Source organism: Ovis canadensis, chromosome 6, assembly GCF_042477335.2.
Source record: "Ovis canadensis isolate MfBH-ARS-UI-01 breed Bighorn chromosome 6, ARS-UI_OviCan_v2, whole genome shotgun sequence".
Taxonomy (NCBI): domain Eukaryota; kingdom Metazoa; phylum Chordata; class Mammalia; order Artiodactyla; family Bovidae; genus Ovis; species Ovis canadensis.
This window is the reverse complement of record NC_091250.1, coordinates 38,181,023-38,199,944: the sequence shown is the minus strand read 5'-3', so window position 1 is coordinate 38,199,944 and position 18,922 is coordinate 38,181,023. Positions and strand designations below refer to the sequence as shown.

The window sequence follows — 18,922 nt, the reverse complement described above, 5'->3', positions numbered from 1 at the left end:
TATACAAAAATAAAATCATTTAAAGATCTAAATGTAAGACATAATACCATAAAACACGTAGAAAGGAACTAAGATTGGTTCCCTAAGCAAGGCAAAAGAAATAAAAGCAAAAATGAACAAACGGAACCTAGTGAAACTTAGATTTTGCACAGCAAAGGAAATGAACAAAATGAAAAGATAACCCACTTAATAGGAGAAAATATTTGCAAGTAATATGACCAATAACTGGCTAATATACAAAATATATAAACAGCCCACAGAACTCAATATCAAATAACTGTCCAACCAAAAACAAGAAGACCTAAACAGACATTTCTCCAAAGAAGACATACAGATGCCAAAAACCACACACACACACACACACACACACACAAATGCTCCACATCACTAAGCATTAGAGAAAGGCAAATCAAAACTACAATGAGATTCTCACTTCACACAGGTCAGAATGGCCACCATTAAAAAGTCTACAAATAACAAATGCTGGAGAGCATGTGGAGAAGAGGGACCCCTCCTACATTTTTGGTGGAAACATAAATTGGTCCAGCCACTATGAAAAAAAATATGGAGATTTATTTTAAAAACTAAAAATAGAGTTGCCATACGATCCAACAAATTTTACTCCTGGGCATATATCTGGCAAAAACTCTTAACTGAAAAGATGCACTCACCCCAATGTTCACAGCAGCACTATTTACAATAGCTAAGACATGGAAGCAACCTAAATGCATATTGACAGGTGCACAGATAAAGATGTGGTATGTTTATACTGGGTTGGCCAAATGTTCACTCAGGTTTTCCTACAACATCTTACAGAAAAACCCGAATGAACTTCTTGGCTAATCAGATACAATTAAATATTACTTGATCATAAAAAAAGAATGAAATAATGCCATTTGAAGCAACGTGGATTGACCCAGAGATTATCACACTTAGTGAAGTAAGCCAGAGAAAGACAAATATTATATCCTATTACTTCTTCTGGCATCTTAAAAAAATAATTGAATCTATGTACAAAACAGGAATAGACTCACAGACATAGAAAACAAACTTGTGGTTAGCAAAGGGGGATAAGAGAGGGAAGGACAAAGCAGGATGTGGGATTAACAGATACACATTGTTATATATAAAACAGATAAGCAACAAGGATTTACTGTATAGCACAAGGAATTATATTCAATATCTTATAATAATCTATAGCAGAAAATAATTGAGTATATATATGTGTGTGTCAATCACTTTGTAGTACACCTGAAACTAATGCAATATTGCATTAACTATATGTCAAAGTAAAAAAAGAAAGAAAAAGAATCTGCCTTCATTTGCTTCATTTTTACCCTTGCTTCACGTACTAACTGGGTGATAACGATGTTTTAAAAGTACAACCATCACTTAGCATTTATTTTGTTCCAGACCATATCTGTTTAATCTTTACAACTACCTTTGAAGGTCAGAGATAATCATCTCCACCTAACAGATGAGAGAACTAAAATCTAAAAGAACAAGTGGTTGCCCAAGGTCACAGAGCCAATAAGCCTCAGAACCTGGATTCCAGCTCAAGGCAGGGTGGCTGGAAGCCCCGCCCTCTCTAGACAACAGGTCGCACCCAAGATGGTGCTTCCATTCACAGAGCCTTCACTAAGTGTCCGTACTGGGCCAAGCCCTTGAGCCACAGTTTAAATTTATTCTTCAAAACACACTTACAAGGTGAGGGTAATTATTCCTATTTCACCACAAGAGGACCGAATATCGAGGTTAAATTACTTGAGTAAGGCTACAGAGCCAGAAAGGGCAGAACTGCAATGTAAATTCTGCCCATCAGCTTCAAAGCCCAACTCACAGGGCACCTGGAACAGGAAAATGCTCCAGTTAATGGAGAGGAGGGTGCCCCCTGCCCACCCAGCAACAGTGACAAGAACGTGATATAATATTTACCAAGTAAGAATCTTCTGGGTTACAGTCCTAAGTCCCAGTCTTTCATACAGCTTAAAAGCTATATGAAATATATTATATATATATATATATATATATGAAAAGCTGTATATAAATATATATTTTGAAATAACACATAAAACGAGGGAACTCTTAGATACTGAAGGAGAGGAGTAGGTTGTCTGCATTTATTTTCTTCTTAGTCTCTGAACCCTGGCCAAAAGTTTTTTAGCTTTAAAACCAAAATATTACCTATTTAGTCTTGATTCTAAAGCCAAACTCTCACCTCCAGTAAATTCCATAACCAATTACTTGATTCTTCATCTAGAAGACCCTTCAAATATCCTGGTCTAGATTCTTCAAACTCTCCCAGTTTATCAAGTGGACTAAAAACTTGACCAGCACTAAATGGAAATTAATGCCTTGCGTGATACTGGGCACAACTGAGTGTTCATGGAATGGGGAAATAAGTCACAGACGGAACACCAAATTGTCAATGCAATTTATATAATCTTAAATTTTTATATATTTCAAATTTACAGAAAAGTTGCAAAAGCGGAACAAAAAAATTCCTATACACCTTTACTCAAATTGACTACTTATTAACATTGTGCCCCTTGCTTCACTATCAATGTAATTTTATAAACAGGATGATGATAACAAAATGATTTCATAAGCAATTATAATTAGTCAGTGTTTTTTAAAATGGTTCAATCTCAAGTTAAGGGGAATACCACTTTGCTGCCAGGCTTATCACATGCAAATCAAACCATAGCCTTGAACTGGAAAGTTCACTGGACTTAACCAAATCTGAGGCCCATACTTAATACAGGTGACCACTTATGTCAGGACACCCAAAAGTTTCCAACGTGATCAAGGTGATGTCCATTTCAATGTGAGTTTTTTTTCCCAAAGAAGAATCACTAATTGCCATTGAAAAAATAAATTATTATTGTTAAAACAAATATTTTATTTAAAAAAAAAACTCACAAATGAAAAAAGACTCCTACTCAAAAAGTAATTGAATGGCAACAGTCAATCCCACCAAACTTTCCAGCATCAACAACCAATACGGCTACCATCCAGACATCTCTTTCTGTTGCAGCATCTGAATCTCTATTTCCTCTGGAAATAATGACAAAGCAGTTTCATTTCAATCGTTTGGTTATTTCTCAAAGCTAACCCGAGGGGCCAACATGCCCTCACAACCTTCCACATATGATTCCACAGATACCACAATGGTTATTACTGTGATTCCTTTAAGGGCTACCTGGGAGTATACCTGTAATTCTCTTAAAGGGCTACCTGGTCATGTTCCTGTGATTCCCTTAAAGGACTGCATGTAGACAGGACCTCCTTTGGGGGTAGGAGAGACAGTTAGGTTAGAACTGATTCATGTGGTGCAAAAGGTGCGAAAGGAAGAGCTAAAGACAGAGCCCTGGTGCAGACGGAACAGCACCCGGGCACAGCTTTGTTGACAACATCTCCTGAATATACACAGCCTTCCCTGGGAGAACCAAGTGGCTAACTAGACACCTGACAGCAAGCAGATGCATTTCCTGGCTTCTTCAATTTGTTTCTAGTTGCCTTCAGCTCTCGAAAATACAACCTGGATTCCCTCAGTAAGTATCAGCCAGTGAAGTCACATGAAAAGATTGCTCCAATTCACTCTCGCTGGTGGGTTTCCAAGGGTAAAAGAATACAGTCCGTGTCTTCTCAGTCATGAGGAAACCATTGTCACTGAATCTCCCTGGGATGCTTCCTACATCCAACCAAACAAAGGGAGCAACAGCTGAGGTTTTCAGATCAAAAACAAATGTGTTCCCTTGCTGCGAGATGGTGGCCTGAAATAAAAAGATAAATGAAGTGAAGATGGACAGCAGAGCTCTCTGTTCTACGTGGCTAACACAGAGTGTACTGCCTTCAACTTTGGTTCTATTACTGCTAAAGTCATATATTCCATGCACTGTGTCAGATGCTAAAAAAAAAAAAAAAAATGGAAATTTACTGAAGACTGTGGAAAATCACCAAATTGTACTCTCAAATCGGGGTAGAAACATGTGATCTCCTAAGATTCAGGAGAATATTTCACAGGAAGCTCAGAGCTTTGTAGCTGTGTATCTTTTCCTCAGGGTCTCATCAAGAGAGGCACATTTCTGCAGCAGGACTGGTGATTTTAATGACTTGCTCCAAGATCTGTCCAGAGCTGACTATGGAGCACAGCCCTGGTACCCACCTTTTGGTCTTATGAGGAGACCCTGTGGTCCAGACAGCAGCCAGCCAGGCATCTCCAGAAGCTATCCCACAAGAGCTGGTGCTCTTAATGCATCATGGGTAAAGTCACTTTATTAGCACCTCAAACATGTGTGAATCCCACAAAGTATAGCAAAAGAGAGTGCAGCGTAAGTCTTGTCACCCATCAGCCTCTTGGCACAGGCTGACAGTGAGGACAGCTGCCCCCTGGAAGGTGGGGTTTGTGAGCCTCTCTCACTGGGAGTACACAGCTGAGTGTCTGGTAATCAGGCCATGCATTGGTCACAAACAGAACTCCTCAACATGCATACATGCCATGCCATGGGCTTGACATTGTGTGACAGAGGGCACATTTTACTATCTATAACTTAGCCTGCTACATCACGCAGGGCTCTGCATTATCAACAAGAAATCCCACATTGGTAGGCCTTCCCTAGAGGCTTAGCCAGTAAACAATCTGTCTGCAATGCAGGAGACCTGGGTTCCATGCCTGGGTCGGGAAGATTCCCTGGAGAAGAAGATGGCAACCGACTCCAGTATTCTTGCCTGGAGAATCCCCATGGACAGAGGAACCTGGAGGGCTATAGTCCATGGGGTGACAAAGAGTCGGATGTGACTTAACGACTCTATCACCCCCACCATCACTACTTTAGTAGAAACAAGAAATTTAGAGAGAGCCACCTAATACACTTTAAGTTTCTTTTCTTGCTTCTACCAAAGTAGTGATGGTGTCAAATTCCCAAATCATGTTGCCCACTCATTCCAATGAAGACCCTAAAGCAGCCACAGGCACACAGTTCATGTGGCTGGCCCTGGCCGCTACCAAGGCTGCAGGACGGCCTCAGCTACTCTGTTTCAAGGGCAAGGCCAGAAGGGACATTGGCACCCACTCACTCTTGTTGGTGCCTTCTTCTAATTGGAAATTTCACTTCTGCATTACCTGACAGCAGGGCATGGAGCTCAAGCTTATACTCTGGCTCAAGGTCCCTGGAGATGCCCTAGGGGATAGAGTTAATGCCTGGCTATGTTAACCCTGTGACAATGTGAACTATCATTACTATTATCGTTGCTACTGTTATTACATCTCTTTAGGATGTAATAAGGATCCCTTGAGGATGCGAAGTATCACTGAAATACAACTGAGATAGGACAGAGAAAGAAGGCCTGCTCCTTTCCCACTCCCAGCTGTCTCAAGGTAATGGAGACCTAGATGAGAAAAGAAGAGATTTCAAAATCTTGTCTAGAGACTACAAAATTGTCCAGTAATAGTTTTGTACTTTTTTCTGGAAAGAAGCCATGTAAATGTATGTCATTTCCTTCATACCTGCTCTACAAATAAGTTAGATTTCATTAAGGGAACATTTTACTATTAACTAGGAAGAAAGCTATGTTTTCATTTCAAGGACTGAGTTTTGATATTTCTAAACCAAATGTAAAAAAATCCTCTCAAGTCTTTACAGTGAAGTCTAAAATAAACTTATAATTGGTTAAAAATAGAGAATGAAACTTTCTAGAAACATATTTTCAATCACCATGTGGGGGTGGGGGAAGGAAGGAAAGGTTTTCAATCAACTAGATAGATTCCATATTTTCTGGCTACACAATTTTTATAACACAGCCTATCCTGATCATCCTATTTTTTTTTTCTTGACAATGATAAAGAGATCTGGTGATTAAGCAACTTGAAAGTAATAAATCAGACTGGAGAGTGAAATTTTTTTACATTTATAGCCTCTCCTTAAAAATGCAAAATTAAAGGTGCTTTTTAGTATGGCTGAGTCCCTTTGCTGTCCACCTGAAACCATCACAACAGTGTTAATCGGGTATACTCAAATATAAAATTTAAAAGTTAAAAAAAAAAAGACACGGAGAAGATTTAAATGCATGTTGTTAAGTAAAAAAATCAGCCAATCTGAAAGAACTACATACTGTATGGTTCCAACGATATGACATTCTGGGAAAAATAAAAATATGTAAACTGCCAAAAGATCAGTGTTTCCTGGGGACTGAGGGGAGGGAAAGATAAAGGAAGGCTTTTCAGGTGGCTCAGCAGTAAAGAACCTCCCTGCCAATGCAGGAGACATGGGTTGGATCCCTGGGTCAGGAAGATCCCCTGGAGAAGGGAATGGCAACCCACTCCAGTATTCTTGCCTGGAGAATCCCACGGACAGAGGAGCCTGGTGGGGTTGCAAAGAGTCAGACACGACTGAGTGACTGGGCACAAGCAAAGATAAAGGAGGCAGAAAGCAATGGACTGTCGAGCAGTGAAAGTACTCTGTATGATACAGTAACAGTTGTTACATGTCACTGTCATTCAGCCACTCAGTTGTGAGGAAGAGGGGGTTGCCATTTCCCTCTCCAGGGAATCTTCCTGACCCAGGGATCAAACCCATGTCTCCGGCGTGGCAGATGGATTCTTTACCACTGAGGCCCACATGTCACTGTACATTTGTCAAAACCCACAGAACACACAACAGAATGTGTGTGCCCTAGTGTAAATTATGAGCAGCGGCTACTCTCTGGTTGCAATGTGAGAGCCTCTCACTGGAGCTACCAGACCCCACTTGCTGCAACTACAGAAAAGCCCGTGCAGAAACAAAGACCCAGCCCAGCCAAACGATGAATAAACAAACAGCTAAAATTAAAAAAGTATAAAGTGAAAGTGTCAAAGCTATCACACATTGTTAATCAACTATACTCCAATATAAAATAGAAAGTTAAAAAGAGAGAGAGAAGAAACCATTTGTTAAATTTAAAAAAAAAAAAAAAAAAGAGTGCTTTTACTAGGCTCTGACACTTCCTGGCTACAGACTGAACAGTTACTTGGGCCCACTGAACAGGCTAGTGAATGCGTGCCCAGTCATGTCCAACTCTTTGTGACCCCATGGAGTGTAGCCTGCCAGGCTCCTCTGTTCATGGGATTCTTCAGGCAAGAATACTGGAGTGGGTTGCCATTTCCTTCTCCAGGGGATATTCCTGACTCAGGCATCAAACCCATGTCTCTTGTACCTCCTGCCTCGGCAGGCAGATTCTTTACCACTGAGCCACTTGAGAAGCCCCCAAATGGGCTTTCTCACTTACAAGTGCAGGTGGTAATACTTCAGGGCTGGTGCAGTAAAGCGCCCAGGTCAGAGCCTGGAACCCAGCTCAGGGGCAGTCTGTAGGGAGGATCCTGCTGCCCCGCCCTCCGCTGCACCAGCCGGACAAGGAGAGGTGATGGAACCACCGGTGTCACAGGCATCATAAACTTTGACAAATGCTGAATCTGAAAAAAAATTATTTGCTCTTTGCTTCCAGTGGGAAGGGGAATCAATCTTCCCCAGGTCCCAAATAAACTCAGTACCAAGGGGAAATTTTGCAAAACAGCAGGATAGCCCTCAAAGCCACAGCAACCCCAGACCACTGGTGCTTACAGTGATATTTGCCTTGTGGAGCCCCTTGGCATTCTTCAGTGAGGACAGGAAGTGATAGTTGATTGGGCTCAAGAGTTCCCCGTCAGTTGACAGGTAAAAGGAAACCACACAGCTTTGTCGCGTACATCCGGGACATCCTTTTAACAACTCAGGCACTGGCTTACTATAGAGGACAACAGACTCCCCAGCTTTCATCACAAAAGGGTTCGTCAGCTCAGAGCATACGAGCTCCAGGGAACTCCAAGTGTGGACTCTCACCTGGGGAGAAACAAGACAGAGGAAAACCAGACATTCTTAGTTCCTAACTTTTTTTAGGGAATAAGAGTAGTAATAATAGATGGAAGTCACAAGAGCAGAACTGATTAAGAGACTGTGAAACCTGAGTTTAACCTCAGCTCTGCCAAGTACTAGTTATGTAACTAAGATGTGAATTCAACTGCTCAAAGTATCCATTTCTTTATACATAAAGTGAGAACAACAAATAATAAAAAGCAGTAACTTCACCGGCGGTTGTGAGAATTAAATAATCTATGGAAGGCATAGGAGCTCAGCCATTGTAATTATTCCAAAAACTTGACCTATTCTCAATGTCCTCCCAATGGTAGCCACCTAAGACTTCAAGTTTCCATCCTCTCTTTTTACCTAACTTTGTTTCAAATACAACTTCACTTTCCCACATATACATTTTGTATAATTTTACTGATTTCCACTTTAATATACTGTTTTAAATGATTTCTTTTTATAAAGTTTAGGCTTTTTCCAGCTTCTCATGATTATAAATAATCTTTGATTTAAGTGTCATTTTACAGTTTACAATTCACACTCATCTAATCATTGTATTCACTATCCACAGAAATCCTCTAAAAAGGCACCTTGGTGTCATTTTACAGATGAGAGAACTGAACCAAGACATTAAGGTCATAGAATAAAAAGCAGGATTTTGTCCTGAATATAGATTTTCAGATTTTAAAAACAGCCCATTTTCTGCTACAGACATTAGAAACACTTTGAAACAAATTTCTCTTTTTTCCAAAAATAACAGAACAAAATAATGAAAAAAATCTAAAATTCTCCCTCTACCACAGAAAGAAAGAAAAGTCCAAGCAACTTACAGTGAGCATCATCTGATGGTCTGAGGGAAGGTCTGACACGCCATAGATGAAAAGCACATCTTTATCCTCAAAACCCACCGGTAACAGCGGGGCGAAGAAACGCCGAGCAAAGTAATGAAGCATTTTCCACTTTCCTCCATACTCTAAAAATAATCAGGTGGGTTAGGAGACGGGCAGGGTCAAGCAGTGAGAGTCACGTCCACATGGCCCGGGCGTGTGACCTGTCACATTCTGGGCATTGAGCGTGGAAGAGAGCTGACAGCGGAAAGAACCCGTTTTGTGGAGCGCAGGGAGCATTTTGGACATCACCTCATGTCAGCCTCAAATCTGGAGGAAGCAGCCATTACCATCACACCCTTCCAATGAGGAAATGGAAGCTCAAGCAGTTAAGTCACACATGTGATTCCTGGCTGGCACTTGCTCATTTGCAGTTCTGCTCCCAGGAGATCACGGCACCAACGTTCCTTTCTCCTACTTACACATGAAAAAGGGAATCAGGAGCATTGGCAGTGAACATCTGTTACAACTCTTCATTTATAAGAATTACTTAGAGGAAGTACTATTGGAGAGGCTGGACAAGACGGTGGAGTAGGAAGACCCTGCGCTCACCTCCTCCCGTGAGCACACTACAATCACAGCTATTTAGAGTGCAACTCTTTATGAGAAAGACAAAATCTAGCGGAAGAGATCATTGACCACTAAAGATATAAGAAGGGACCATAAGATGCGCAGGAGGGCATAAGTTACGTAGTCAAGACCCACACCTCAGGGGTGGGCGAACCACAAGTGTAAGAATAACTACACTTGCTCCTCAAGGAGTCTGAGTCCCACATAGGGCTCCCCAGCCCATGGACCCTGCCCTGGGAAGACAAGTGCCTGGAAAGCTTGGCTTTGAAGGACTGCAGGGATTAATTTCAGGAGTCACAGAAGGTTGGGGGAAACAGAGACACCACTCTTAGAGGGCACACACAAAATTTCACACCCTCTGGGACCCAGGGCAGAAGTGGTCACTTGAAAAGAGCCCAGGTCAGACTCATTTGCTGATCTTGGAGGGTCTCCTGAAGAGGCAAGAAGCAACTGGACTCACCTTGGAGGCAAAGGCACTGGCAAATGCCATTTGGAATCCTCCTTCTAGAGAATTAGCACCAGGATCCAGCCCCACCCACCAACTTGTCTGCACCAGTGCTGGGACACCTCAGGCCAAGCAACTGGCTGGACAAGGACACAGCCTCACCCTAAGGCAGACAGGCTGCCTTAAGACCTCCTGGGCCCAAGGCTCCTAAGGTCACAGTCCTGTTCACCAGAGGGCTCAGGCCCCAGTGCTATCAGCAGTGTACAAGCACTAGCCCCCCAGGGACATGCAGCCAGAAATCTGGAGACCCACGTTCCAGTCACAAGCCAGCCAGAACCAGCCCCCAAATATTCTGGGCCTTGGCATCACCTACTGGCCCCAACTTCACCCAGCAAGGGGCAGACACCAGCCCCGGGACCACTGCAGCCCTGCAGCCTACCTTGCTGGGACATAACCAACACGGCAGATTGGCACCAGCCCAAGAGTAGACCAAAGCAGCTCTGAGAAACCTTAGAGTCCTCAGCCAGCTGCCCTGGGACCCAGCCCCCCTCAGTTAGCCGGTGGGTCAGCTGGTGCTGGCCCATTTGGGATACCCTAGAACCTGTGCCAGCCATATTAGGAACTGGCTCCAGCTACCAGTAGGGGAAGTCTAGACCCATGAGCCCCAGCCCTGTAACCACTCGCCTGAGAAGCCAGCTCTGACCATTCGTGAGCAAGCAGTAGTGCAGGATCCTCCAGGGTTCTGCAGCCAGCAGCCTCATGACCTGGCCCCACCAACAAGCACAGGGCAGGGCCTGGCAACCAACTGGGCCAAGGGCCAGCCACGTCTCTCAGACCACGACAGTAGTGGGTCCACCGCACAGAAGGACCCATGCACCCCACATAGGGGTACCCCTGGAGCATATAGCACCAATGACCAGAGAGCAGTGAGCTGCTGGGACACACAATATATCTCCTACAAAAGGCCACCTCTCCAAGGTCAGGAAATGTAACCAACCCACCAGATGCAGAGAAATAAAAAGAGCCAGTTAGGCAAAAGGAGGTAACCGAGGGACATGTTTCAAACAAAGGGAGGAGATAAAACCCCAGAAAAAGAACCAACTGAAGCGCAGATAGGCAAACTACTTGAGAAAGAGTTCAGGGTAATGATCACAATGATGATCAAAGAATATGGGAGAAGAATGGATGAACACGGTGAGAAGTTTAACATAGAGTTAGAAGATATGAAGAACTAAGCAGAGACGAAAAATACAACTGAAATGAAAAATACGTTAGAAGAAATCAACAGTAGATTAAATGATACAGACGAATGGATCAGAGAGATGGAAGACAGAGTAGACGAAATCACTGACACTAAACAGAAAAAGAAAATAGAGTTTAAGAGATCTCTGGTACAACATCAAGGGCACGAATATTCACATTATATGGTCCCAGAAGAAGAGAGAAATGGACAGAGAACGTATTTGAAGACCCAATAGTTGAAAATTTCCTTAACTTGGGAAGAGATGTAGACATTAGGTCCTGGAACATAGGTAGGATCAACCCATAGAGGTCCACATCAAGATACACCATAATTAAAATGGAAAAAATTAAAGTTAAAGAAGGAATATTAAAAAACAAGGGGAAAGCAACAAGGTATATACAAATGAACTCCAGTGAGGCCATCAACTGACTTCCAGCAGCTCTGCAGGCCAGATAGGAGTGTACAATAAATTTTAAGTGATGAAAGGGGAAAACCTACAAACAAGAATACTCTACTCAGCAAGACTTTCATTCAGATTTGATAAAGAAACCCCAAGGTTTGCAGAGAAGCAAAAGCTAAAAGGAGCTGAGCACCAGCAAACCAGCTTCATAAGAAATGGTAAAGGGATTTCTCTAAGTGAAAAAGAAAAGGCCACAAACAGAAACATGAAAATTATGAAAGGAAAAAGCTCATTAACAAAGGCAAATATTAGGTAGTAAATCAACCATTTTCAAAGCTATCAGGAAAGTTAAAAGAGAAAAGCGGTAAAAATCATCTATATTCATCATTAGTTAAGAGATACACAAAAAGATGCAAAATATGAAACTAAAAACAATAATCATGACAAGGGTGGGGGAGTAAAAATGCAGGTTGTTAAAAATGCTTAAAATTAAGAGATCATCAACTTAAAATAATCACATAAACTGCATTACACTATATACAGATTGCTATATATAAGTTGCATGGTAATCACAAACCAGAAATCTACAATTGACAAACATCAAAAATAAGGGAATCCAAACATAACTAAAGATAGTCATCAAATCAACAGGGAAGGGAAGAGGACAGGAACTAAAACGAACTACAAAAATCACCCTCAAACAATGAACAAAATAGAAGTACATACCTATCAGTAATTAAATGTTAATGGACTAAATGCTCCAATCAATAAATGCAGAGTGGCTGAATGGACACAAAAACAAAACCCATATGCTACCTCTAGGAGACACACTTCAGATCTAAAGACATACACAGAACTGAAAGTGAGGGGATTGAAAAAACATATTCCATGCAAATATAAATTAAAAAAAGCCAGGATGCCAATATTTATTAATATATCAGACAAGATAAGACATTAAAACAAGGACGTGATAAGTGACAAAGAAGGATGTGATATGATGATTAAGGGATAAATCTAAGAATATGTAACAACTGTAAAAGGATATGCATCTATATATAAAAGAGTGCTATATACATAAAGTAAATATTAACAGACATAAAGGGAGAAATTGACAGTAACATAATAAGAGTAGGGGAATTTAACACCCCACTCATATCAGTGGACAGATCATCCAGATAGAAAATCAGTCAGGAAACACATTAGATCAAATGGACGGATACAGAAAATTCCATCCAAATCAGCAGAATACATATTTGACACAAATGTACAAGGAACATTTTCTAGGATGAACCACATGATGTACTACAAAACAATATTCAATAAATTTAAGAAAAATGAAACCATATCAAGCATGTTTTTCAACCACAATCCTACCAGACTCTTAGAACCCAACCACAAGGAAAAAAAAAAAAAACTGCAAAAAACACTAACATGGAAGCTAAGCAACATGTTACTAAACAACCAATGGGTCACCAAAGAAACTCAAAGGATCATCAAAATACTTGGAAACAAATGAGAACAAAAACACAATGACCCAAAATCCATTGGATGCAGCAAAAGCAGTTCTAAGAGGGAAATTTTAGTGACACAAACTTAGCTTAGAAAACAAGAAAAATTACAAATAAACAACCGGACCCTACACCTAAAGGAACTTAGAAAAAGAACAGCAGGGACTTCCCTGGTGGTCCAGTGGCTAAGACTCTGTGCTTCCAATGCAGGAAGCCCAGGTTCAATCCCTGGACTGGGAACTAGATCCCACTTGCCTCAATTAAGATCCAGAGTAACCAAAGTAATAAATAAATATTAAAAAAAAAAACAACAGCAAACAAAACCCAAACTTAGTAGAGGGAAAAATGTAATAGAGACTTTAAAAAATAGAAATGATCAAGGAAACCAAGATCTGGTTCTTTGAAAAGATGAACAAAATTGATAAAATTACAGCCAGACTTATCATCAAAAAGGAGGTCTAATCAATAAAGTCAGAAATGAAAGAGACACTACAACTAAAACTAAAGAATTACAAAGCATAAGAGACTAGTATGAACATCTCTACAGCAACAAATTGGACAAGCTAGGAGAAATGGATAAATTCTTGGAAACATATAACCTTCCAAGACTGAATCATGAAAAGATTAAAAAAAAAAAAATCTGAACAGATCAATCACTTCTAAGGAGACTGAATCAATAACCAAAAACCTCCAAAAAACGAAAGTCCAGGACCAGATGGCTTCACTGGTGAATTCTACCAAACACTCAAAGAAAAATTAATACAAATCCTTCTCATTTTTTTCCAGAAAATGAAAGAAGAAGGAATCCTTCTGAACTCATCCATGCAGCCAGCATCAACGTGATTCCAAAACCAGGGGAAAAACCTTATGATCATCTCCATGTATGCAGAAAAGTTTCTGAAACAATTCAACATCCACTTATGATTAAAACAAAAACAAACAACTTCACAAAGTGGGTGCAGAGGGAACATGCTTCAACATAACAAAGGCTATATATAAGCAGACAGCTAACACCATACTCAGCAGTAAAAAACTCAAAGCACCTCCTCTAAGATCAACAAGACAAGGATGCCCAGTTTTATTCAACACAATACTGAAAGTTCTAGCCACAGCAGACCAAAAGAAAAAGAATTCAAACTGGAAAGGAAGGAAAACTGTGACTGTTTGCAGATGACGTGATTAAGAAAATCCTAAAGACACTATTAAAATCTAGTAGAGCTCATCAATGACCTTGGTAAAGATGCAGAATACAAAACTGACCTACAGAAATTTGTTGAATTTCTATATACCAACAACAAACTACAAGAGAGAAATTAAGGATGCAACCCCATCTACCTTCACATCAAAAAGAATACAACGAAAGTGAAAGTATTAGTCGCCCAGTTGTGTCTGACTCTTTGTGACCACATAGTCTGGCCATGGGATTCTCCAGAAGAGAATACTGGAGTGCGTTGCCATTCCCTTTTCCAAGGGATCTTCCCGGCCCAGGGATCGAACCTGGGTGTCTTGCATTGCAGGCAGATTCTTTACCATCTGAGCTATCAGGGAAGCCACATCAAAAAGAATAAAATACCCAGGAATAAATCTAAGGAGGGAAAAGACCTGTACCCAGAAAACTATAAGACACTGATGAAGCCAACTGCAGACAACACAAACAAATGCAGGGATAGTCTGCTCAGGGACAGGACTCACGCTGTTAGAATGGCCATCTACTCAAGGCAATCCACAGAGTCAATGCGATCGCATCAAAATACTACCGGCATATTTCACAAAGCTACAACAAATATTCCTAAAATTTGTATGGAAACACAAAAGACAAATCAAGATTGACGGGAGGAATATCAATAACCTCAGATATGCAGATGACACCACCCTTATGGCAGAAAGTGAAGAGGAACTAAAAAGCCTCTTGATGAAAGTGAAAGAGGAGAGTGAAAAAGTTGGCTTAAAGCTCAACATTCAGAAAACAAAGATCATGGCATCTGGTCCCATCACTTCATGGGAAATAGATGGGGAAACAGTGGAAACAGTGTCAGACTTTATTTTTTGGGCTCCAAAATCAGTGCAGATGGTGACTGCAGCCATGAAATTAAAAGACGCTTACTCCTTGGAAGGAAAGTTATGACCAACCTAGATAGCATTTTCAAAAGCAGAGACATTACTTTTCCAACAAAGGTCCGTCTAGTCAAGGCTATAGTTTTTCCAGTGGTCATGTATGGATGTGAGAGTTGGACTGTGAAGAAAGCTGAGTGTCGAAGAATTGATGCTTTTGAACTGTGGTGTTGGAGAAGAGTCTTGAGAGTCCCTTGGACTGCAAGGAGATCCAGCCGGCCCATTCTAAAGGAGATCAGTCCTGGGTGTTCTTTGGAAGGAATGATGCTAAAGCTGAAACTCCAGTACTTTGGCCACCTCATGTGAAAGTTGACTCATTGGAAAAGACTGGGAGGGATTGGGAGCAGGAGGAAAAGGGGATGACAGAGGATGAGATGGCTCAATGGCAATTACGGACTTGATGGACGTGAGTCTGGGTGAACTCCGGAAGCTGGTGATGGACAGGGAGGCCTGGCGTGCTGCAATTCATGGGGTTTCAAAGAGTCGGACATGACTGAGCAACTGAACTGAACTGAAGATCATACTCTTATACCCTTTTTGAAAAACACAGAGTTATTTAAGGGAAGAGTTATAAGCCCGAGCTCTCCCATTTCCTGAACTGAATTCAACTTTAGAAGACACCACCTCATTCACAGACATGAAGCAGGGTCAGGCTCCTATTGTCTCTGAAAAATATCTCTCTGTCCAGTTTAAGCATCCCAGAGAGGCTATTTCGATAGCATCTACCCCTGCTGCTGCTGCTGCTAAGTCGCTTCAGTCGTGTCCGACTCTGTACAACGCCATAAATGGCAGCCCACCAGGCTCCCCCATCCCTGGGATTCTCCAGGCAAGAACACTGGAGTGGGTTGCCATTTCCTTCTCCAAGGCATGAAAGTGAAAAGTGAAAGTGAAGTCACTCAGTTGTGTCCGACTCTTCGCGACCCCATGGACTGGAGCCTACCAGGCTCCTCCGTCCATGGGATTTTCCAGGTGAGAGTACTGGAGTGGTTTGCCATTGCCTTCTCCGATCTACCCCTGATTCTCATTTAACACCCTTTCTCTGGTTGATCTTGATAAAGAGGCTGATCAGGGAAACCTGACCAAGATTGCAGTTCCCCCGCAGGAGACGATGAGCATTCACTGAAACATGTGCGGAAGAAACCCCATGATCTGTGTTCACGGCTCAAGAGCCTCACCCAGCGAAACCACCCTTTTATTTTATGACTTTGCCTCATTTTCGACCCAAAACTTGTGTTCATATCATTAACTGAACTTGGCTTCAATCACCTCTGGTGATTCATTACTATGCCTTAATTTTTTTAATGCACCAAAATAGAAGAAATAATTCAAACTGCAAGTACCATGTCAGTCATCTCACCTGTTGCTCAACTAAACAGGTCCAACAGACCCTTCCTACTTGTACTTCTGACTCGTCTCCCCTTCCCCTCAAGAGACAAACACGGCAAAATAAAGATGATCGGGTGAACTTAGAAGGGAAATCAGTAGTAAAGGGACATTTTTAACACTGAGCTGGGTCAGACTTTCCCACAGTTGAATTCTCCTAAATAGAAGAAGAGGTGTTTATCTCAATCTCCTTTTGTCCTGGGAAGTCCTCTTAAATCAATTCAAAATTCTAAGCAACAATTAGAAGACATGTGGCTGAGAGTGGGGCTTCCCAGGTGGCACTAATGGTAAAGAACCCACCTGCCCATGCAGGAGATGTAAGAGACACGGGTTCGATCCCTGGGTAGGGAAGATCCCCTGGAGGAGGGCATGGCAACCCACTCCAGGATTCTTGTCTGGAGAATCCCACGGACAGAGGAGCCTAGCGGGCTACAATCTATAGCGCCATACAGAGTCGGACATGAGTGAAGCAACTGAGCACATGCACACACGTGGCTGAGATGTTCGTGCACGAATCTATCCCCTCGTTTGCCTGCTTTTGTGACCGCACAGAACAGCACTCACAGTGAGGCTGCCTCTCAGGCTCCCCAAAGATTGTGAAGGTGGGAGAGGTGGCCGAAGGTCAGAGGCTGGCAGCTGAACAGCCTCTCCTGTGCGGAGTCCTGCTTGGGTTCACTGGACCCTCCAGCTCTGTGCTGTCTCAGTGCCTCTCCCCACAGGTTTGGCTTCTTTTCTCACACACACACAATGCTAAAACACTCACCTAGAGAAGACCAGGAAGGAGCCTGCCAGATGTCATTCAGCTGCCAATAAAGCGCCCCCATGGTGCGCCCTTTTCCATCCACTATCTCGTTGCGACTGCGACGGTAGAATTCGGTTTCTGTTTTGACACACTGGGCCTGCACCACCTGATTCAGGGGAAAATGGTGAAACACAGGTGTTTTCCAGTGAACTCATCTATGGAACAGAAGCAGACTCACAGATACAGAGAACCGGCCTGCGGCTGCCAAGGGGCAGGGGCAGGGCTGAATTGGGAGTTTGGAGTTAGTAGATGCAAACGATTACATTTAGAATGGATTTAAAAACAAAAAAGCCCTACTGTATAGCACAGGGGGCTTCCCTGGATGCTCAGACAGTAAAGAACCTGCTTGTAATGCAGGGGACCCAAGTCAATCCCTGGGTCATGAAGGTCTGCTGGAGAAGGGAATACCTACCCACGTCAGTATTCTTGCCTGGAGAATTCCATGGACAGAGGAGCCCAGCAGGCTACAGTCCAACAGAGTCACAAAGAGTTGGACACAACTGAGCAACTAACACAACAATAACAAGCACAGGGAACTATATTCAATATCCTGTGATAAGTCATAACAAACTATGAAAAAACATATATATGTATAACTGAATGACTTTGCTATACAGCAGATACCCACAACATTGTAAATCAACTACAACTCGATTAAAAAAAATTATTCAAAAAGAGAAGCTTAATTCATTGCCAGACAAAAACAAAATCTACACGTGTTTTTGTTTGAGGTAGGCTGTCTCGATCTGAGAAAATAAGAGGCTTGAAAAAATTGGGGAATTTAATTGGCATTCTATATACCATTATTATACTAGGTCTGGGACCAACCCTATGAGAAGCTCTTATCTATAATGGCTAGGTTTGGGGGGTGGAGAAGGCAATGGCACCCCACTCCAGTACTCTCGCCTGGAAAATCCCATGGACGGAGGAGCCTGGTGGGCTGTAGTCTATGGGGTTGCTAAGGGTCAGACACAACTGAGCGACTTCACTTTCACTTTTCACCTTCATGCATTGGAGAAGGAAATGGCAACCCACTCCAGTGTTCTTGCCTGGAGAATCCCAGGGACGGGGGAGCCTGGTGGGCTGCCGTCCATGGGGTCGCACAGAGTCAGACAGGACTGAAGCAACATAGCAGCACAGCAGCAGGTTTGGGGGGAAGCATGGTGTTTGGTTTATCATAACTATGGGTAATCATGGAAACAGGATGGTGTAAAAGTTCTCTGCCACTGATAGTGGGGGCAATGACAGAAAACAAAACAGAAAAAATGGAGCAAATGCTTTATGTAGTCAGACACTAAGTTTCAGGCAGTGAGCAGTTTTACTAACACGTTTGTGGCTATTGGGAAAGGCTAGCCACTCCAGTATTCTGGCCTGGAGAATTCCATGGACTGTATAGTCCATAGAGTCACAAAGAGTCGGACACAACTGAGCAACTTTCACTTTCACTTTGTGACTATTAATACTTTGTTTAAAAAAAAAAATCTGTAGGGAAAAAAACTTTATTATGACTGATATTGTCAAATTCCTAACCCCTTTTTGCTAGTCAAGCAACTGTTTTTATATCATGACTTTGATCATGTAAAACTTATGAGTGCAAGTCCTTCGTCATAGCAGAACAGATGGTAACACTGCAACAGAGAGATGAGTAAATTTAGTTCTTGTTTAAGAGGCACAAAGAGCTTCATATAGAAG

The 18,922-nt window shown here is 42.1% G+C and overlaps 1 protein-coding gene across 3 annotated transcripts in view; it reads right to left on the bottom strand.

The window, feature by feature from the left end:
• Nucleotides 1-2,422: 2,422 nt before the first annotated feature.
• The window catches only part of MANBA (mannosidase beta), a 120,910-nt gene continuing 104,410 nt past the window's right edge, over nucleotides 2,423-18,922 (bottom strand). For all 3 annotated transcript variants that reach the window (XM_069593606.1, XM_069593607.1, XM_069593608.1), the window contains 4 exons: nucleotides 17,192-17,336; nucleotides 8,711-8,853; nucleotides 7,599-7,856; nucleotides 2,423-3,776 (listed from right to left, as the gene is read on the bottom strand). In XM_069593606.1, the coding sequence (XP_069449707.1) occupies nucleotides 3,552-3,776; nucleotides 7,599-7,856; nucleotides 8,711-8,853; nucleotides 17,192-17,336 (771 nt within the window). In that variant the 3' untranslated portion in view covers nucleotides 2,423-3,551. The remainder of the gene's footprint in view (nucleotides 3,777-7,598; nucleotides 7,857-8,710; nucleotides 8,854-17,191; nucleotides 17,337-18,922) is intronic.